The 22,683-nt window shown below is 32.0% G+C and overlaps 1 protein-coding gene across 2 annotated transcripts; it reads right to left on the bottom strand.

Moving 5' to 3' along the window:
- Positions 1 to 17: 17 nt before the first annotated feature.
- Positions 18 to 21,647, bottom strand: LOC140445863 (uncharacterized protein KIAA0930 homolog). Of its 2 annotated transcripts, XM_072538258.1 has the most exons (8): positions 21,397 to 21,647; positions 18,961 to 19,121; positions 16,943 to 17,206; positions 16,367 to 16,525; positions 9,089 to 9,488; positions 5,731 to 6,348; positions 5,084 to 5,233; positions 18 to 1,110 (listed from the first exon to the last, which is right to left on the bottom strand). In XM_072538258.1, exons 1-8 carry the CDS (start codon positions 21,503 to 21,505, stop codon positions 1,070 to 1,072), a joined length of 1,902 nt encoding a protein of 633 aa, XP_072394359.1. In that variant the 5' UTR covers positions 21,506 to 21,647; the 3' UTR covers positions 18 to 1,069. The 2 variants fall into 2 exon arrangements, with proteins under 2 accessions (XP_072394359.1, XP_072394368.1); XM_072538267.1 differs by lacking the exon at positions 5,731 to 6,348.
- Between the last annotated feature and the right edge of the window lie 1,036 nt (positions 21,648 to 22,683).

Raw genomic sequence — 22,683 nt, 5'->3', positions numbered from 1 at the left:
GATATTAAAACACTTGATTAAAAAAAGAATATATACTCAACGATTTTATACCAAACATTTTTTGTTAAATTATTAAGAGTCTTTTAAAACACATTTTGAACAGTTCCGGATTTGAATCAATTTCAAACTGACATCACAAATGCTGTCGATGTATAATTATCACCATGGAAAGGAAGATAGGTATTTATTGAGGTCTAAAACTTCTTTAATAATACTCTTTCAGATGGTATACAAGCTATAATGTTTTCATGGAGCGTATATTCAAGTAAACAGGGTAGCTAATCCACTCATTTAAGATGGTAAACAATTTTAGGTATAAGATCATCCGTTTTGTCTTTTAATACAAGATTTTCCACAATGGTATTCTACTGTGCTGTTGCTCAAAAACCTTATGCCAGAGTGTTTAATTATCTTTCAAATACTATGAATGCCACTTAGTCATTTTATTTGGGGAATCTGTGATAGCCTTATTATAGACAGCATCTATTCATTCTCGATTAATTTTATAAGTTTTAATGTCTTAACTGGCTAGGACGTAACTGTGATAGCTATTTGATTCTCCAATTTCAATATTTTTAAGCCCAGATGCATAAAATTTTCTGCTTTTTCTGTTTAGACTCATTGGAATGATGCTGAAAACCATATCTGCTACTATCTTCAATTCATGTTCATATAGGAGTAAATTTACATGAAGAATTATAGGCACTATTTCTTGCCATTTTTCAACAACCATTTCTGTGTAAATGTATATATGTAAATATTGGTATGTGTATATAGATACATATCTCTAATATATTTTAAAAATGTGTCGTCTAGTTTTACTCCAATCAAATCTGACGAACAATTATTACGTTTTCATATGCATCTACTCCTGTCAACTATCCCTCAGGCTACTATTGGTACTTTTGGGAAGGGAATATCAGGCTGAGTTGCTTTTTTTATTCTTTTTTTGAACTAAAATTGATAATTTTTGGTAAACTGCTTCAGCAATCTGAATTATATTCATAACATACTCTGCATCAATCTGAAACTGTTCATTTAAAAAGAAAGCTCGTATAATTTCCAAATGCTAGAAGGTCAGTATAGGTCCCTCTCTATGATCAAGTATATCTGAAACAAAAAATAGTAATTTAAATTTTTTATATATTTCTGCCTGACATCTCAATTTATTTAATTAGCGAGAATTACCTGCTACGATAGTATCACTAGCTTTATTTGTTTTATGTATATGAAATAGGGAGATAAATGTAGGTCCAAATCAGCTCTACTTGAACTTTGCAGTCATTAAACAGGTATAATATTTTAAATACTTGGGGAGCTGGCTGAACAGTAACAGTGACTCTGACGAGAAAATTCGTTCCAGAAGTTAGATATCTTGCAGGGAAAACAATATTATGCAACAGAAATTCATAGTTATGTTTGATCAGTCTTGTAATAAGATATGACACTTTAAGGTTAAAGGCAACAGTTAAAAAGTTAGAATCAGTTGATCCGTCGAATTCTGAAGATATTGTGAACAATACACACTACCAATAAGGAGAATACAGAGAATAAAAGAAGAAAAACAGAGTATAGGGTATTGATTATGTTCAAAAAATAGGGCTAAAAGGAACTACTACGTTAAAGGAGTTTTATTATTTCATATATAGTCAGTGGACCCCTAAATATGAAAAAACTGGGATGTACTACTGTGGTGGTGAATTCTATGCAGTTTTCGTACATAACACCTTTTCTGTAGATGTATGTGTACGAAAACTACATAGAATTCATCCAAATGCACCCTAGTGCATAGGGACAAATTGATCCCTTTCTCAAAAACGCACCCCTTGAAATGGTAGCACTCCGCGGTTTTTATATTTGGGAATTCATTGACCATATGATAAAATAAAACCTCTTTTTTAAAGTTGTAGTTCCTTTCTAAAGTACATAATCAATAGTCTAATATTTCGTCGTATAATCACAGGACCTAAATACTTTCTTCCTCTTAATTAGGATTAAGTCCTGTTAATTTTTCTTCTTATGTACTTGTTCCTCCAGATAATGTCATGTGGGTGTCCAGATATCATTGCTGCTCAGTTAGTCTGTACCTACTTTGACTTTTTCCTTGAGATTTCTGCTATTGGTAATGTTTTCACCTAGATATTTGAAGTTCATAACTTGCTTAACACTTTGTTTATTTACTGCTAGTTGGGTAGATAGATTCTGTACTCATCTATTACGTTCTCTGTTAGTCGTGAGTGATAGACATATAATACAAATAGACTGTGCGACAGAGAAAACTGACGCAAAGCAGTCCCTGCATCTTTTTCTAATGGGCCGGGTTTATTGACCACGTTGACCTTCCCATTGGTCATTTAGGTCACGTGGTCGATAAACCCGGCCCATTAGAAAGAGATACAGGGACTGTTTTTCGTTAGTGTTCTCTGTCGCACTGGGGGAACAGGCTGGTAGCAGCGCTCAGTCTGTTTGTATTATATGTCTATGGTTTTAATGGGTCAATTTTAACCTAAATGCCAACTACTGAAATTAATTATTTCTTCGGCTGGATCTCTTCTTCCGGCGATCTTGCCCTGTATTCTGAGGTGTAGAAGGTTATACCTCTCTGGATGTCTCATTACATGGTCGAAATATTTGTAATGGAAATATAGCAAGGAAATAAAGAAGGAAAAATTAAGGGACAATTGCCTAGTAAAGAGAAACAATTATTTAAGAAATTATTACATATTCCAAATTGATTAAAGAACAAATAAATTCATAGCTAGTAGGTAACATATTTACGTAAACATTTTACATTAAACAAGGATTGAAAACTCGACCCAGTTAAATGTATTACACGAGTCTCAAATATCAAGCCACCAAGGTTGTTTAAATCACGTTTCAAAACATAGACCTCCGCCGATATACAACACGAGGATCAGTCAGCAAAAAAAACAATAACGAGACCTTGGTACTACGACTGAAAATTGAGAACACGGACTGATAAAAAAGAAAAACAAGGGGGCCAGCGGCGTTAGTGGGAAGTGGTCACGCCAGACGCTCCACGCCATAGTGTGGGGATCGGACGATACGCAGACAGTGGACGCGTTATTTAACTCGACGGGATAGTGTGACGTATAAGTGTCGGCAACTGGAGATTCGAAGGTTCGCAATCTCAAATCCCTGTAGACTGGAGGCGTATTCCCTAGCTAGAGCCTAGATACGCGGAGGTAACTAAGATCTATATACTAACCCAAGGTATATCTAATGATACGGAATTGTCCGACCTTTAATTCCTTGCTTGTCTCTCTCGTCTCCCTTCGCGCCTGATCGAACATTTTGGTCATAACTGATATTTTGTAGTGTACAGTCTAGTTAATACATTGTAAACTCGAAATTTGTTTTTGTTATTCCTAGCCGTTACAGGTCGAGACTAAAAAAGATACACATTTCGCTTATGCAGTGCTCCGGCTTCTAACGTAAGCCCATAACCTCTCACTCTTTTCAGGACCTGAGACCGAGAAGTCCTTATTCCCTTCCCTTCCTGAAGATTTTCCTTCCCTCTTGTAAATCCGCGAGGGCGAAACCAGTCAGTCCAGACTAGTGGAGCCAGTAAGCCTTGCCCCGCTCGCAGGGATAAGTATCTCCAAAAAAAAATTGTAGAGGCCTTGATAAGGACATTGAGACAGACGTCTTCTACAATGGTGACAGCCTTATCAGAGTGGAGACCTTTCATTTGAGGGGTTTAGTCGATTCATCTACAGCTTCAATCCTAAATTATCACGCTTAAACCCCCCAATATTATTAGATATTGTAACTTTCGAATTTTTATTGTTTTTGTTATTTTTGTGCTCTTTTTCATTCGGTGTAAAACTAATCTATATATATATATATATATATATATATATATATATATATATATATATATATATATATATATATATATATATATATATATATATATATGTATATTCGATCAACCCAATTTATCCGCAATATTCGTCAGTAAATTAACATTTCAAAGGCCTCCAATTTTTTCATTAGTGTTTCTGTAAGAGTCCAATTCACCATGCCATACATCAATGTGGAGAATATGTAGCAGCGTATTAATCTGGTTTTAAGGTTTAATGTAATATCTCTATTAATGATAATTTTCTTTAGTTTATAGAAAATGGCTCTGGCTTTTTCAATTCGCACTCATGTTTCTTTGCTCATATCACAGTTATCGTTAACATTGGCGCCTAAATAGGTGATATTATGGACTTTTCTATTCCATACGCTCTAATGTTCATTAGTTGTAACTCTGTTTTGCGACAACCATAAGTTTTGTCGTAGAAATATTAAGTTTTAACTCATATCCAACACATGTATGTTACAGTCACTCTGTATATAAGTCGTTACAACTCTTTTTCATTGGAAGCGTGTTGTGTACGTATTGTTGACATTAATCCCGTTTGTTTTAATGCCTGCATCTTTATCTAAGGCTTCTTTGAAAGTAAATTCGGAGTAGATATTAAAAAGTAGAGGCGCTAAAATACACCCTTGCCTCACTCCACATCATATCTTCACTGCTTCTGTTGTATTCTTGAACCATGACCTGCAAACTGAATTATGCTTAGCAGGTTCCAAGTTGTTTCTTGAAGTTTGTTTCGCTTAGTTGTACTTCTATTTTGTTGTAAATTCTCTAGTGGAGTATTCTTAAAAAATTTTTCAGTAATGGCTCATTAAACTGATAGTGCGATGATCGCTACATTGTTTAGCGTTTATTTTTTTCGGTATCATTACAAAATATTGAAAGTAGCCAGTCTGTTGGAATATGCCCCGTTTCGTATATTTTATTGAAGAGGTTTAGAAGGGAATGTTTGCCTTTATCGTCGAGTAGTTTGATTATTTCGCTGGGAAATTCATCTGGATCGATTGCTTTCCTATTTTTTGATAATTGTATAGCTTTTTCTATTTCATCGAAGTTTATGTTTGAACCAGTCGATATATTTTCGATTTGTATTTCTGTTCTTTCTGTAAAGTATTTGCAGTCGACATATTCTATGGTCTAGTTATTTCTTGCACCTTTTTGTACATACTAAATACTACATACTAGATATCTTACCTTTGGCTATGCTCCACCAAGGCAGTGTTATGTAAGTCAGAAATGCGTTTAATGGAACTGATTGTGCTCTCTTGTTCTCTTTCCAAAAGTGGAAGGTCTGGGTGAAACCCCGCATGGTCCAAAGTGGATTGTATGCGCCATCGTCTAGTTCTAAAAAAGAAAAATGTTAATTATGGTAAATCTGCTATATATGTATATATATATATATATATATATATATATATATATATATATATATATATATATATATATATATATATATATAATCTATTATCAAAAACACAATCTTCGTAAGTTTATCTGAGTTTTCGATATAGAACAACAAAACAAATAACTTGAAATGCCTAGTTACAAGGAAATATGAGTTTTCTTTACCATTCATATATATTCAAAACAAGCCAAACCTTCCAAAACTTCTGGCTACAACTAAAAAATGTTATTTACAGTTGTCTTGTTAAAGATTAGCCTCCAAAAGACTAAATTTTAGTCGAATATAATATCCATGAGACAATCCCTTTGGCATAAAAAATATACATGATATAGGAGGTCCAACATAATGAACGAATAATTCAGAAGCAAAAGTTATCTAATACCAATATCCAAAAATAAAAAGCTACATAATAAACAAATGCCAACATTATGCTTACCGTAATCCTTTTTATTAAGATCGCACCAATAGTAAATATGGGTCCCATCTGGCGTAACCCTTTTCGGTGGTATGATATGTTTCAGCAGCATTTTCTGCTCACTCTTCCTGCGACTTTTCGGCAGAGTACAGTAACTATAAATACTCTTCATACTGTTCAAATGATTGTAGTTCCCATTAACGTTCCTATTACATTTAGCAGTCCGTTCCTTATTTATTGCTATCTCTTCCTTATCGATATCTTTAGTCAAATTATTGTCCTGGATGTAATGTACACAAGGCAACTCCTCCTTCCCGCTGACGGTTATATACATGTTTTTAGCGTGATCGAAGCATTTCGCGTTCGCCAGGATGCAGTCCGTCTTTCTGTCGAGGCAAATAGCGTCATCTGCGAGTTCGTACTCAGGGCAATTCGCGTTTTGGGTCGCACGCTTCTTGTTGGCGCGGCACGCACGCACCGCGAAGGCACAATCGCTGTCTATGGGTCCGAGGCGAGCTCGTTCGGAACAAAGCTTGTGATCGCTACAGCGCATGCTGTACATTTCGAGCAGAGCTTCCCGGTTTCTTCTTTGAAAGCAGCCGCAGCATGCTGTATTGGATGTCGAAGCAGAACCAGTCTCTACAACAATAAATATAGGTTGTTAGATCAGCACCCAGAGACTGTTTAGGTGTATATAGATAGCCAAAATATCGGTTATTATCTTTCACAGAAGAAAAAAACTAGATTGGCAGTATGGAAGAATATACCACTAGTTGATCTACGTCTACATATATTATTTATTAAACTTACTGTATTAAACAAATCCTTTTTTTTTAACAACTTCTTAGGAGGTAATATTAACTTTTTTTTATTGTTTTCTGACAATCTGATTCTGCTTTTACATCCAATCTCTAACTAATAATTTTGCTCCCCAAAAAGAAGTAATAAATCAAAAGAAAAACAATAGTTTGTCTGGTGTTTTATGGAAAAGTACAGTATATCTTTCATTTTTTATTGATATTATTGAAATATGCATTATTTTACTGTTTTTTTTTTGTAAAAATCTCGACTATTTGTGTAAATATACATAGAAAGAAAATTAATTCGACAATTATCGACAAAAAGCGCCATAGGATAGAAAATGAGATACTTGTTCGTAGTTACTTAGACTATGACTATATACATTGATGATGAGTGCAAATTAGCAGTAGAAGAAAAGAATAAAACAAGATTAAAATGGTTATGCACAAGCAAAGAAGAGGAACGAAAAAAATACAAAGATCAAAGGCAAAAGACAAACAAATTATTTAAAACGAAAAAATATATCAAAAAGTAGAAGAAATTATGATTGAGATAGAAACAGAAAATAAAAGACACAACTCAAAACCATTGTACCAATACTTAAAACTTGGTAACCAAAAACGGACAACTAATATAGCTATAGAAGCACAAAAATGGCAGAAGTATGTCGAAGAGATATCAAGAAATGGATAGAGAAGAAGAAAGAGAAACAATAACAAACATGGAACGAGATGATGAAGAAGAAGAAGAATTGAAGAAAGAATTTACATTAACAGCAAGAGAAAAAACAATTGAAAGTTTTTGAGAGGAAGATTATCAGAAAGATACTGGGACTAAAGAGGGAAAACGAAGATGATGCAAGGCAATGGATGAATCACGAAATACAATAATAAATGGGTCACGAGAACATAACTAGAGCAATAAAAGCACAAAGAATTAGATGGTATAGACACATAATGAGAAGAGAGAAGAGCAATCCATTACAAATTATAACGGAATGGATACCACCAGGTAAAAGAACTAGAGGCAGACCTAAACTGAGATGGACACAAGTGGAAAAAGACTTAAGGAGTACAGAAATTAGAAAAATAGAAAGAACAATCAAAGAGAGAGAACAATCGAGAAAAGCAGTGGAAAAGCGAAGTCACACCAGAAACTGTAAAACTAAACCCAGAATGGGATGATCCCCCACACAACAAGGATCTTCAAGTGAAAACAGCCTCAGCCTCTTCGAGAGCGTATAGCTCCCGAAGAAGCTCCCGAAATATATACAGATACAGACACATAAAAATAGAAATGTTAAAATATGTCCAAAAATAAAAAAAGGAAAAGAAAATATATGGACTCCAAAAAAAATTCAGAAAAATTTAGATTTACACGAAATTACATATATGTATAGCCGAAACAAAAAAACAGAAACGTAAAATGTTTGAAGTTTAATGAGAAATAGAGGCACAAATACTATTTTCAAGGGTGTAATTAATTACAGTCCTCAGAGTCAAAAATGTTACTGAACCTCTGAAAATCATACGAACAAGCTGAATTTTGCTGAGAATGTCAATTTTGGGATCCCAAAAAAAATTGTCACTTCTACCTCCGGGTTTTCCCCTAAAAGCCCTCTCGTACGGGGAAAACGGAAAACATCGATTTACTGAGAATGTGTACGGCGTAAAAAATTTTCAAACCAAAAATATTGCTGAGATAATTTTGAATAAAAATATTTATTAGCAATTGTTCTATAGAATGCACCGTTCTCTCGGACACAATTCTTGAAGCATTTGCCATTTTTTAATGTCAGTTACGCGCGTGAAATCACTTTTTTAAATAAAATTTGTATCAACTCGACGGTAAAAATTCGATATCTTTTGATCAGAGTATCCTATCGACAAAAAATGCATTTTAAGGATGAAAAGTGCAGCTGTTCATTACATAAACGTTGTGCACTATGGAATTTTTATTAATAGAGCCCAATCTTAATTTTCAAAACCAATAACATGAAATTTCCATTTTGAGTTTGGGCAACAAATATGAGGCATTTAAAATATGCTGAATTTAAACTTTCACATTACAAACGATCTCAAACATTTAAATTAAAACAAGGAAATTTTTTGGCGACCGATCAATGTAAGTGATAAATTTTATTGACCTGTTATTTATTTAACAGCTTAATAGAACTGGCTTAACTTACGTCAAAATGCAAAAATTGCATACGAAAGCTGCACTCTTCACTTTAATGTTTGTGGATAGGACACTCTGATCAAAAGATATCGATTTCTTATCGTCGAGTTGATACAATTTTTTTAAATTGATTTCGCGCGCGTTACTGACGTTTAAAATCGCCGGTCGCTTCAAGCATTGTTCTTGAGAGAACTGAGAGAAAATTTCTATTCGAAGAATAAACAATTTTAAGGGAGTTCCTACACCTTGTATACTTGTTACAATATAAAAACTGAAACTTTGTCGATATTCATATACTTCTTCATGACCAGAACGTTATACTACTATAATAAATATTCTAAAAAATTATCCAGTCGTAGTTTTACGAATAATACATTTACTAATAATATGATATACCTACCATCTCTAAGATCCCCAGCTTCGATCTCGCTAACCCCATTATCGATTGCATCCAAACCTTCACTCTCAGATCTGGCCTTCACGTCCAACTTCGACTTCCATCCTCCTCTAATAAAATTGTTGATATTAGCACTGGGATCGCTGAGTCGCCTTTGATTTCGATATACATAGAAATCTTCGGGATCTTCTTCCCAATCAGAGTCCCACATATCTGTAGCGCAGAATCCTGGTTCGGAGGTGGGAGTCTCCACTCCGGACCCCTTGGGTTTGGTAACCGCCATTTCGGCATGGCCCTTGCCTTGCGGTCCTTTCATCCGGACGAATTCGCATCGTTGTGCCGTTGAAGAAGAAAACAAACCGAACGTCATCCTTTGGGCCATCTTTGTGCTTAGACTCGATTGCTAGAACAAGAATCATTTGTTATTTACCCAAAATAGGTACAGATATAATAGACAGTTCAGAAAAGTAGTCGTAATACCTCAGTCAAGGACTAGACATAATATCGCAGTCAAGGAAAAAAAGGTGAAAAAATCTTATACAGGTACTTAACAGTCCATGCTAATAGTGCTTTGTTTTTTTTTTATTATACAATCGTAAAAAGTGAAAAACATATTTTTTGCTTATAGACATTGACAGAAATATTTGCAAAAAACCTTTGTTTTTGCAATAATTTATAAATGTTAATAACTTGTTAAATATTAATAAATAGTTTTTGCATAACGGCATGTAATATAACTACTCAAAATTATGGCAGCTAATGAGTTATTAAAACTAAATTTGCTGAATTTCAAATAAATCGACCAAACAGTTTATAAAATATTCAATTTGTTTATCCTGGAGAGCGATTTAAACAATTGTACTTTCTCAAACAGTCACTCTTTGTAAATCACAATTGATTCTAAGAGGCTTTATTTTTAAAGTATATTAAAAAAACATTTTATTAAGTTTGTTATAAGCAGAAAAAGGGCTGAATTCTTAGCTTATAAACATTTATAATAACTTTGAAATTTTTTATGTCACATGCTTGTAAGTAGGCTCAATGAAAAGCTTGTGAAAAACACTTTTTTAACACAACTGTTATAAAAAAGAAAACTTTCTATGACCAATAGGAAACAAGACAGAATTTTTTAATCATATTTCCTTTGTTTTTACACAAAGCTTTTAAAACTCCTAACATAAATGATAGAAATGCCAAATGGGAGGATTTTAAAAGAGCAAGAAATGTAGTAGTTAATATGTTAAAAGCAAAAAAAGAACAATATTATTTTGATAAAATCGATAGGTATAAAAATAACTCTAGACTTATGTGGAAGACGCTAAAAACACTAATTAACAATAATTGTCAAAAATTCCCTTATCGCATTGAATTTAAGGTCCAGAATCAGTTATGCATTCTGAGTGACAAAGTTGAAATGGTGCGTCAGTTTGGTGAGTATTTCGTCTCTAGTATTCAGCAAATTGTTGAAACTATCGACTCTGAAGAACTATGGAGTTATGATAATCAGAATTTGTATCCTAGTATACATGAATTTCGGTTACTGTCACTGAGCGACTTGGCAGTCATGGTTAAGTCGTTAGATAATAGAAGTAACATTAATGAAATACTAAACTCCAAAATATTAAAAGAGTTTTTTGTAACTTGTGGTCACGTTATCTTAAATTTTATAAATACTTCTCTTAGATCATCAAAAAATACAGATTTACTAAAAATCAGTACAGTTGTTCCAATACCAAAAGTTAATAATACTATTAAGGCGGATGAATTTAGACCTATAAATATACTTCCGCCCATTGAGAAATTATTAGAATTGGTAGTATATGATCAAGTCATGGATCACATTGATAAAAATGAAATCTTAATGAATACTCAGTCAGGTTTTCGTAAAAAGTATTCATGTGAAACTGCACTGCAACTTTCACTTTGTAAATTCAGGTCTGAATTGGACAATAATAATTATGTAGTAGTAGTATTCCTTGATTTAAAAAGAGCGTTTGAAACTGAAATTGATATTACTTCTTCTGCAATTAGTGTTAATATTGGGGTACCTCAAGGTAGTGTCTTAGGACCCCTTTTATTTATATTGTATTTAAATGATATAAACTTGTTTGTTAAATGTGATTTCTTTAATTTGTATGCAGATGACACCCTACTTGCATGTTTTGATTCAAACTTAGAAAATGCTGTATCTAAAATGAACTCAGCATTGCAGTCTGTTAATAAATATTTAAAGATCAACAAACTAAAGTTAAATGTGTTAAAGACAAAGGCTATGATAATAACAACGAAATACAAATACTCAAATATTGATATTAATACTATTAATCTTCAAATTGACAATGACAAAATAGAAATCATTACAACAATTAAGTACCTTGGTTTTAAATTGGATAATTTATTGTCTTTTAATGACCATTTTAATTACCTATTAAAAAAGATTTCTAAAAAATTATACTTTTTTTCAAGAATATCTAAAAATTTGTCAACTTTAACTAAAATTACAGTTTTTAATGCAATTATTCAACCTCACTTTGATTTTTGCTCATCGGTTATTTTTCTCTTCAATTTAAATCAGTCGGCCCAGTTGCAAAAATTACAAAATCGTGGAATGAGAATCATTATTGGTGGAAACAGATATACACCTATAGCAACAATGCTTAGCATGCTGCAGTGGGTTTTAGTTCAACAAAGGGTCTTTTACCTTACAATGTTGTTCATTTATAAAATTCTAAATAATTTGGCCCCTGCTTACTTTTGTGAGTTTATTACACGGGATTGTGATATTCACAATTACCCTACTCGAGGTAAGTGCAATTTACACATTGTGAAAACAAAAAGGACGGCTTCAAGAAACTCTTTGTTGTTTAAGGGTTTTGATCTTTTTAATAAGCTTCCTCAAAGAGTTAAAAGTTGTTCATCTATACAAATGTTTAAAAGCAAATTAATGGACCATATTAGAAGCACCAATAGTTAGGTAGTTGTTTTGTTGTCATGTTTTATGTTATCTATTATTGTTTTATACTTTTTAATAAGTGTAGATACCATATTTTAAGTGTAATTGTTATTTTTATCATATATGGATGTTATAAATTGATTAATTTTGTATGTATTAGGGCTTTCCCTATTTTTGAATCAATAAACTTCTTCTTGTTTATTAATATTAAGGGCTGAAAATTGTACGGATTCTACATGAAGATCTAAATTTTATGATTCAACTTATATATGGCATATACAGTGAAGCGGTAAAAAGTTATAAACCGTTAAAATGATGGTACTCGTGAAATACCGTCACGGAAAAGTGGAGGGGAAAAATGTCCGCTGCAATATCTCGGCTTCTATGACATAAAAACTTAATGTAAGCATTGCAGTTTAAAGTTTAGTTTAGTTTAGTAAAATAACACATTTAAATAATACACAAATATTATTTAATAGTGATTTTGCTAGTCGCCATGCGATGGAAGATCCGGTCAATTGCCATCTACAGTCACTCCACTCAATTGTTTCTGACTTCCACAAAGTGATAGTTTAGTCTGTTGTACAACTTTCATAACAAATAAGTCACTTTCGGAGAATCGCTCAACTTTTGCGTGAAGTCGTCTTATGAAATCGATCTATGTACAAAAAGCGTAGTTCGAGTTTGGCAAGTCATTTGTTGGGAAAGCTCGAGTTTTGAATTATATTTATATATATATATATTTATATATATATATATATATATATATATATATATATATATATAAGGTTCTTGAACTCCTAAGTGGAGCATACGCGCCATCGGGTTCTATTTTGCGCTAAGGCCTTCACCTCATTCCAAGACTTTCCTTGGCCTCTTATCTCGTCCATGATGGATCTTCTCCAAGTTTGTACTGGGCGACCTCTTTTTCTTTTCCCTTGGGGATTCCACTCTAGGGCAGTCTTTGCGATACTGCAACTATTTTTTCGGAGTGTGTGACCGATCCAACCCCACTTTCTGGACTTAATTTCATTTTGTACCCTCTTTTGTTCGGTCAGGTGTAGCAGATCGTCGTTTCTGATGGTATTAGGCCAGAATATACGAACAATTCTTCGTAGACATTTGTTAACAAAGACCTGCAGTTTGTCTGTGAGGGTGTTTGTCACTTTCCAGGTTTCACATCCGTAGAGTAGAACAGACATGACATTTGATCGGAATATTCGGATCTTTGTCCTTGTAGTATACTCGCCAGATCTCCAAACAGGGTTGAGCGTGCTGAAAGCTTGTTGAGCTTTCCGTATCCTCATACGAATATCGTCTTCTGTACCTCCGTTTTCTGTTATGACACTTCCAAGATACGTAAAGTTTTCCACATTTTCAATCTGCATATTGTCGATAGTAAATAGCGTGTTGTTCCTTGCATTTATTCTCATGGACTTGGTTTTACTAATATTGATTTTCAAACCTATTTTATTGGCTTCAGTGGAAAGTGTTTCCAATTGGTAAGCCAGATCTTGGAACCTTTGACCTAATAGACAGATATCGTCCGCGTATTCTAGATCGCTTAGGCGTGTGGTTAACGTCCATTGTATCCCTCTTGTGTCGGAGTCTAGTTTGGAGAGAACATAGTCTATAGCTATGTTAAAAAGAAACGGAGAAAGCACGCATCCCCGTCTAACTCCAGTAAGTACGTTGAATTCGTCACTGTTGATCCCATTGTGTGTCACGCTGCATTTCGCATCAGTATATAGTGACGTTATAATAGAAATTATTTTTTGCGGGATGTTTCTTAGCTCTAAAATTTTCCATAGAGCAGCGTGAGACAAGCTATCAAAGGCACGTTCAAAATCAACAAAAACCATGTATAGGGGTGTGTTCCATTCAACCGATTGTTCCATTATTACCCTCACAGTATTAATGTGGTCTATGCAGGAGGATTCTGGCCTAAAGCCTGCTTGATTAGCTCGAAACTCAACCTTGTTTGTTATTCTTTTCAGTATGATGGTCGCAAAAATTTTATTTATGACAGTAAGCAAGGTTATTCCTCTCCAATTTTTGCACAGTGTGAGGTTGCCTTTTTTTGGAAGCTTGATAATGTTACCTTTATATATAAATTATATTTTTTACGTATCACCATATTCGTAACCAATATTTGAGGATCAAAAATTTTTCAAAAGAATTAAAAATTAAATTTTTAAAATAATAAACTTCTTGCATGTAAACAAGTAAATATAAACTAACATAAAGCTTTAAATTATTTTCTTAATAAATCTTACCTAGAAATTATATTAAATATGTAATATTATTAATTAATAATATTACATATTTTATGCGTTTTTTTTTAATTTATTATTATTCCGTTTAATCAATAGTTTTCATTACGTTATAAAATATTTTCTATAATTAGGAAATATTTATATAAATAATATACACTTAAAAATGAAATTTAAATATTTCTTACGAAATAATAATTAAATAAAAATAAAATTAAGTAGCTTTTTTGTGGAAAAATTTAATTTATTTATTTTTTCGAAATTTTTCGATTTTTTCGCGAGGTAAAAATTCGGGAGCACAATTTTTATTATTTAATTAATCTACCCCAGTTTAAAAAATATGTAGGTTTTACGTGCATAGAAGCTTAGATATTACAAATTTTGACAACGCGCTTCAATTTGAAGTTCTCTTCTAAAAAAACGTAGCTCAGACAATTCTCCCCTCCACTTTTCCGTGGCAATAAACAGAAGTTTTTGGGTCTATATGTGAAAATGGATAAAAATGTATCCATGTCATCACTTCTACATCGGCAGTTAGTTGGGCAAGGTATTTTGTTCATAGACTACAATGAGAACAGAAAATTGATTGATCATTATCCAACCTTCTGTGTCCAAAGTTGAGCCTAGGCCTCCCCTAATTTCTTCCAGTTCTGTAGGTCTTGAGCTTCCTGCAGCCAATTCCCAGCGATTTTTTGACGGAAAATTTATTAATAGGGAATGTTTATATTCGCTCCGTGCGTGACCATGGTAGGAGTACCTTGAAACGATGCCAGCGTGCGTAGCGGCGAAATATGACAAAATTGGAATCATGGAATCTTTTTACGCATAAATTTTATCAAAAATGTGTGCAAATACATGTTGCGTATTTAATTGTGCTAATAATAGCAAAAATAGTAAGTGTAATTTTTATAGGTTCCCAAAGATTACATATAAATTAGAGAAAAGAAATAAATGGATCCGTGCTATTAATATGAAAAAGTAAATATCACATAACCTCATTTTTATGCAATTGAAATAGGAAATATTTAAATAATTTACCTTAAATAATATTTTATTAGGCTTCAAGCTAACTGCAGAGTGCCTGATGACTTTAGCTTTTATATCATACCTTTTACTATTACTGTTTTTAATTATATGCTCTTTCACGTGAAAAACTTGATTTGCCAGTACTAGATTTTTCCCTTTCTTTTCCGTTCGGGGTTAAAAATATATCTTATGATGAATTTGTAGAAACCCAGTTTTTAATACTACATTTATTTTGTACATAAACTCAAAAATATAATTAAAAAGTTAATTATTAATAATTGTCAATTTCGCCTGTATTTAACAATGTCAAACATATGTCATATGTTTAACCTAAAAATTGGTAGGTCCAAAATAGTCAGATGAAGGCGGTAGGTGTCGCGTCAGTCACGCACGGAGCGAATACTGTAGCATTATTGGTACGATTGAAGGAAGAAAAATAAAGAAGTAAAAAAGTGCTATTCATCAAAATAATGCACGTCACAAGTCGATAGCAACGACGATAAAAGTAGATATGCTGCACTTTAGTTGCCTTATTGTTAATACCTGGTTCCTGGTCCCCGGTTCATCGCTGAAACTCAAGTATGATTTGATGCCAAAAACAAATCGTTCTACAAAATTGGCAACAAATTTTTAAAAAAACATTGGAATCGATTTATTATTTCAGAAGATCAGAGTTATAACTACAGCAAAGTTGTGCTTAAAAATGGTTGTTTTATTAGTTAGTTAAATGACTTGTTGCTTGATGTAATACACGATAATAAAAAGAAGAATCATTAGATTCGTTTAGAAGTATGGAAAAATCATAGACGTATATATTAACATAGACTTTACATACCGGCCATATACTGATGGCAAGATCTCTTGCGTTGTTCGATCTGTCCCTCTCTAGCGCATTGCAACTCTGAATTTGCTCTATAGACTGCTCAGCCTATGTTAATATATACGGTTATGGGAAAAATATATAAGTATGAACTTAAAGATGACATAAAATCAATTACATTACAAAAAAATCTATAGTTAATTACTTACCCTGGCATCGTATACTTTTTTGAGGGCATCATATCTAATAGAACCTAAAAAAATAACTCCCTGAATGGTTCCAGCTCGATCTGCTGCCAAAAGTTCAACACAAACCATCTCTCCATCTCGAACAAGTATGTCGTGGAATACTTCATCAAAATTGTCCACCTATAAAATACATTTCAGTATAAAAGCAGCCTTACATCTACGTCATGCAAGTCTCATGCTATGCAAGTCCGTCTTGCATGGTATATCTCTTGCATAGCCTGATCTGTTTACATCAGAGCTATTTTCTTGCAATTTTGAGACACAACTCACTGTTGCCAATAGAAGAAATATATCGAAACATTAACTTCAGATATTTCACTTAGAAATTTCAGTCCAGTATTAAACATATTAAAACAAAAAACATAAATTTTTACTTCCAATAATTAACATTTAGGTACTATACATTTACAATTACACAATAAGGTTAAGTTTTATTCTAAACTGTAAATTTTGATATATTGGCAACATGAATTTTGACAATAAATTGCATGAAAATAGCTTGAAAAATAGAACGCGTTCCTTTTATCTCCGACTTACCATGAAACAAATATGCGGATAGGTAATCTCCTCCACTTCTCCTTTGGTATCCATCCGTCTTCTACTAGGAGATGCGTAAACCTTTTGGGAATGCCGCTTCAGCACTTGGAGTTCTTTGGGACTGGTTCTAGTGCAGATGGCTAGCGTTAATGTATACTCGAATTGATGAATTATAAGGTTCAGATACACCGTTTCTTCCCAGTCGATGTCTGGATCTCCAATCGGTAGTTTTCTGCTGTCTTTTCGAAATACATCCACTTCGGTCTAAAAAAAGAAAGATATAAGACTTCACATGAAAAACGAAAAGAACAAAATTTAAGTAAGTGAAATAGTATTACATTATATCTTCTTTCGAGTGGATGTAAGAGAACTGTCGAAACAAACTGATGGTCCCATTGGTCAGAGAAGAAGAAGAAGAAGAAGGACCCAGAATGAAAAACGAAAACGGGAAAATCTAGACTAAGCAAATAATCAAGAATATTGATAAAAACTCTCGGACAATTTGATGAACCTAATGAACGATAGACTAAAACGGTCACCGAAATGGTGACTGAATATTGTTGTTTAAGAAAATAGTTACACCAAATTGCTAAGGTGAATGAACCATGGAGCAGAAAATGCGAAAGGGAAGAAGAGACTACCATACAAAACCTGTGCCATTGCAGTTTACTAAGTGATACGAGGCAGGAATTAACTGGTCAACTGAGGATTGAACTAGAAGAGATTCTAAAAATACCAATTAGGAAACTGTTGGCATTCGTTGAGGTCACAGAACTTATTGGAGTTTGTTTAAAAAAAAGCAAAATATGGTACACAAATCTTATGCCAAGCGTCAGCCAAGATTTTATTTGAAACTTCCCGGCCCGTGGCGTTATTCTTGTGCATTTGAATTTTTTAATTGTTGCTTTCGTATTGTCTGTTGTGTATACAAAACGGCTCAACGATTAAAAAACCACTAAATTGCAGTATGAAAGTTTAATAACATTTGTTGAAGAAAACAGGGTGTTACTGACGGGGAAAACGAAACCCAACGAAATAAATAAAATAGATAAGTTGTGGCAGCAATTTTCTGAAAAAGAAAATGCACGTGGTAATGGACCACCGAATTCTGCGGAACACTGGAAGAAGGTAAATAAAATTATTTTTAATTAGTCCAATCAAAGCTTTGAACTGAAACCAGAGCTGCAATATTACACAAAAAAAATTCCCAGAAGTAATAAAATACTCTCTCAAAAATATATTGAGAAAAATAGAAAGAAGAATAGCAAAATGGATAAAAACATAAATTTGACATGACATCTACTGAGAAGACCACCTAAAAGTGATATGACAAAGGGACTATGACTACTGTAAGAAAAGATAAACAAGGAACTTACTCATCCGACTGGAGAATGGGATCCACTAATGAGATGCATTGATTATCCTTCTATTCAATATTTTATGAAAGAAATAATGAAAAGTTATGTAAAATTGAAGGATACAAAATCGGAGTAAAAATATTTTATACTATACTACTGCAGACGATGCAGTGCTAGTACTTAACGGACTCCGGAAACTATCTGCAACGACCTTTACACCAATTTAAAATAACAGCCAAATCTATTAGCATCATGATATCTGCATCTAAAACAAAATACAATCAATGATACCTCCGGTGTGTAAGCTTGAAGTAGATCGAGTAATTAATATTTAATAATTATAAGTATCAAGCAAGAAATGAAATTTAAATATTTAAATATATACCTAACTATCAGATTTTTTTAAGAATCCCCAAAACAGCTACAATACCTATCGTGACATATAATGCTGAAACTAGACCAGAACCATCGAAGCAGAAACTAATTCGTAAACAAGCTGGAAAGACACTTTGACAGGAAAAAATCTACACGGAAAAGGTTGTACTGGAGGACATTAATAAGAGCAAAGCATAAGAAGCCTTTACTGAAAGAATTGAAGCATAAGATTCTTTATGAAGTATTATGTCATACCCTTACAGGTGTTCTATATTATAGACTTACCTCGAATTTTGGCAAATACCTGGGCGATCCCTTAACGTGTTTTTTCCTAACGAAGAACAGAAGATCATCACAGTCCATGGTCGATTCATTTTGGAATAAAAAATGGCGAACAAAGAGGTCTGTCCAGTAGGTTGTACCTTGTAGCATTACAAATCCAGACTCTGTAAAAGAAAAATATTATTATTACAGTGTTTTGAAGAAAAAAACGTATTTATCGTCGTCAAAAATAAAAGTATCAAAGAGGTAACGAAAAAATTTATGTAAACAGAAAGTAAAATATTGATCGACTTATATAAATGTACTATATCTGTATTATTTATTAATAATTATTTTTTATACTTTTATTTAATTTTTTAATAATTTTTTATAATTTGGTAAAATTTTTTAATAATTTTTTTAATTTTTTATAATTTTTAATATTTTTTTATATTTTTTCATGTTTTTTTTATAATTTTTTATAATTTTTTATAATTTTTTATAATTTTTTATAATTTTTTATAATTTTTTATAATTTTTTATAATTTTTTATAATTTTTCATAATTTTTTATAATTTTTTATAATTTTTTATAATTTTTTATATTTTTTTATAATTTTTTATAATTTTTTTATAATTTTTTATAATTTTTTATAATTTTTTATAATTTTTTATAATTTTTTATAATTTTTTATAATTTTTTATAATTTTTTATAATTTTTTATAATTTTTTATAATTTTTTATAATTTTTTATAATTTTTTATAATTTTTTATAATTTTTTATAATTTTTTATAATTTTTTATAATTTTTTATAATTTTTTATAATTTTTTATAATTTTTTATAATTTTTTATAATTTTTTATAATTTTTTATAATTTTTTATATTTTTTTTTATAATTTTTTATAATTTTTTATAATTTTTTATAATTTTTTATAATTTTTTTATAATTTTTTATAATTTTTTATAATTTTATTTATTGTATCTATATAAAAGGGTAGGATGATAAGTCACTGTTTGTCCAGTGTTCGGTGGTCCAGTAAGGTAACTACGCCACCTAGGAAAGAAATCTGAACCACCAACATCTGTCATTTCAATCATATTTTGTTCTTTGAAACGACACGGTTGATTTATTGCTAATTCATTCAACAAATTGATGATTCAAATATTCTTAAACGGAAATTTTACTACTTCACAGTAATTAATTTTTTAGCAAAATTGCTAAAAATATAGGTCATTGTAATTGTAAGGTAAGATCAATGACGTATAATGCCTATATATTTATTATACGTCATTGGGTAAGATATACATATGCACTTACTATAAAAATAAAATTATGTTTAACAAAAGTCAACGTTTTACTAAAATAAAATAAAATTAGGACTAAATAAAATTAAATAAAGGTAAATAGAATTAAATAAATCAAGTTAAACAGAATTAGGTAAAATTAAATAACAATTAAGTAAAATAAAGTAAAAGCTATACCTGTAAAAAGGCAGCTTGACCTTTTTTACTTTATTTTCCATGTAAAACCCCATAAGAAAATGCTTAGGTTCATTCGGCTTTTGAGCTTTTTGTGGTGCGGGTAGAATAGTTCGTCGATTCGTGACGTATGATACATCATAGGAAAGGAGAGGGGGTAGCGAATATAATAAGATATAGAAAACAAACAAGGCGACTACCAAAAGGGCATTACACAGTTTATCTTCAGTTTATTTAATTTTATTCAGTTTTAATTTTATTTTATTTTAGTAAAACGTTGACGTTTGTTAAAAGTCATTTTATTTTTATATTAAGTATATGATATTGTAATAAATTTTAGAAAACAACACTCTAGCCCACGTGGACGAATACAGGGAATGTTCCTCGTACTCGGTTACAAAATTTTCTCTGAACTTCAAAGTTCGACATGAAATTACTGACTTTGCACCATAATTTCATTTTGATATTTTAAGCGCTTTATTAGTAATCCTAAAGACTTAGCATTATATCACGTTGACAGTTGTGTTAAAAGTCAGTTGTTTATTTGGGTTTATATGATTGAGGGCAAGCCAATAAATACAATAATTAATGTGAAATAGGCATATGATAAGAACGAAAATCAGGAACAGAAATTTCGCAACATCGTTTAGAACCAGTTGAGACTCCTTAGGATCTGATGAGAATATTTCTTGATAATTCATGTGAAGATAATTTGGGCGTAAATAATAATTATATATTTTATTTGGATGACATTTAAGTAAAAATAATATGTTAATATAGATAATGCGCAGTAAACAATAAATACTAGAACTATAACAAAATAAGGTAGAAACTGTTTGTAAACATTTTTTTGATTAATAAAACAAATTTATCTACACACCCAATCAAATGTCATTGCCCTTCTTTATTTTTTTCGTCCCTTCACACACCCTAGTTCTAAAATATTAAAAATATTCTTTCACAAAAGAAAAATGCTTACCATCCTTGAGCAATTGCCTCATTTCCTTTGTCCTCTGAAAATTTATTTCCTCCAACAACTGCTCCAATACAGTGGGAGTTTTCAGCGCCGAAGAATTTGAAAATGCCATATTTGTTTAGCTATACCTATATACAATGACAGAACATTTGTTAATTTCAAATCGGCATTTCGAGTATTATTTTTGCCATGTTCGAATTTTACGAGTATTGTAGAGACGTTAACATTTCACAGCACGTGACTAATGCGTTCATTTTGGCCGTGATCGATAAAAGATGAACGTGGCAATGCGCAGGGGTGGGAATTGGGGGCGGTGTGGCGTATTTACCCCGATAGAAATTGTATTAGAAAATTTGAGTGGCTAAAAGATGATAAATGGATGTAAATACGATATTTGCGATTGGTTAATAGAGTATTATTAATCGTTAGTAAATAAGTAAATTCGTATTTTGCAAATATTTTTTTGGGGGAACCTAAAGCATTATCATTCTATTTGTGTTTAGCTATATGCGGGGTCGGCTTCTCGAATTATAATTCCCCATATGTTCTATCTTAGGTCATGCCAGTGTTAATTCCCTTTATAGACATGCCAAACTGTCTCCCACTACGTTCTCTTTGGCCTTTTCTCTTATTCCTTTCATGAAACTAACACCGATTTTTCGTATTTGATGGTTCTCATGTGAACACTACTTATTCATCGTAATCGTAACCTAACATTTTTATCTGAAAAAAACCAATTAATTATTTGAATTAAAGAATGGCCCTAACTCCATTTAGAAGAAAATGGATAATGTGTGGACATTGGTCCTTGAAATTCTGTTAAATATTGATCAACACCCAATGTTCATCACTATGACTATTGGTCATTAAATACGAATTACTTAAAGACATTAATTAGGGAGTCCGTAGGTTGTACTCTTGTTGTTAGATTATATTTTCTGAGTGGGCACTGTTGTTTTGTATTTCTAATTGTAAAAAAATGTAAAATGTCTTTTTTTATTTAAAAGATATTATTTTTGTTTTTTTAGAGTCTTGGTACTGATATTTTTTCTAAGTATTTTTTCACTAGCCAAAAAATAAACCTTTGGCGTTTCAATATTTATTGGAAGTTTTATCAGTGTTTCACTTTTATGATTCTAAGACGGGGAGATGAGTTATGTCGTTGAGAATAGAAGGCGGCCGATTTTCTAGGATCGGCCCTGGTCAAAGGCTTGTATTTCTTCTTCTCAATTCAAATTAAATTCTCAGAGTTATTTGTGCTTCTCAAACACGAGTTTCCTCGGAACACTT

This window comes from Diabrotica undecimpunctata, chromosome 1 (assembly GCF_040954645.1).
Source record: "Diabrotica undecimpunctata isolate CICGRU chromosome 1, icDiaUnde3, whole genome shotgun sequence".
Taxonomy (NCBI): Eukaryota; Metazoa; Arthropoda; class Insecta; order Coleoptera; family Chrysomelidae; genus Diabrotica; species Diabrotica undecimpunctata.
Note: the sequence above shows the minus strand (reverse complement) of the source record. Positions and strands in the feature narration are given on the sequence as shown.

Bases quoted from the DNA above. Each gene is read 5' to 3' on its own strand.
- LOC140445863 (XM_072538258.1), bottom strand. From the start codon at position 21,505: ATGGCATTTTCAAATTCTTCGGCGCTGAAAACTCCCACTGTATTGGAG. The intron at 16,526-16,942 runs GTAAGTCGGAGA...TGTATTTTATAG, and splicing joins ATCCGCATATTTGTTTCATG to GTGGACAATTTTGATGAAGT. The intron at 6,349-9,088 runs GTAGGTATATCA...TTATTGTTGTAG, and splicing joins AGCTGGGGATCTTAGAGATG to AGACTGGTTCTGCTTCGACA.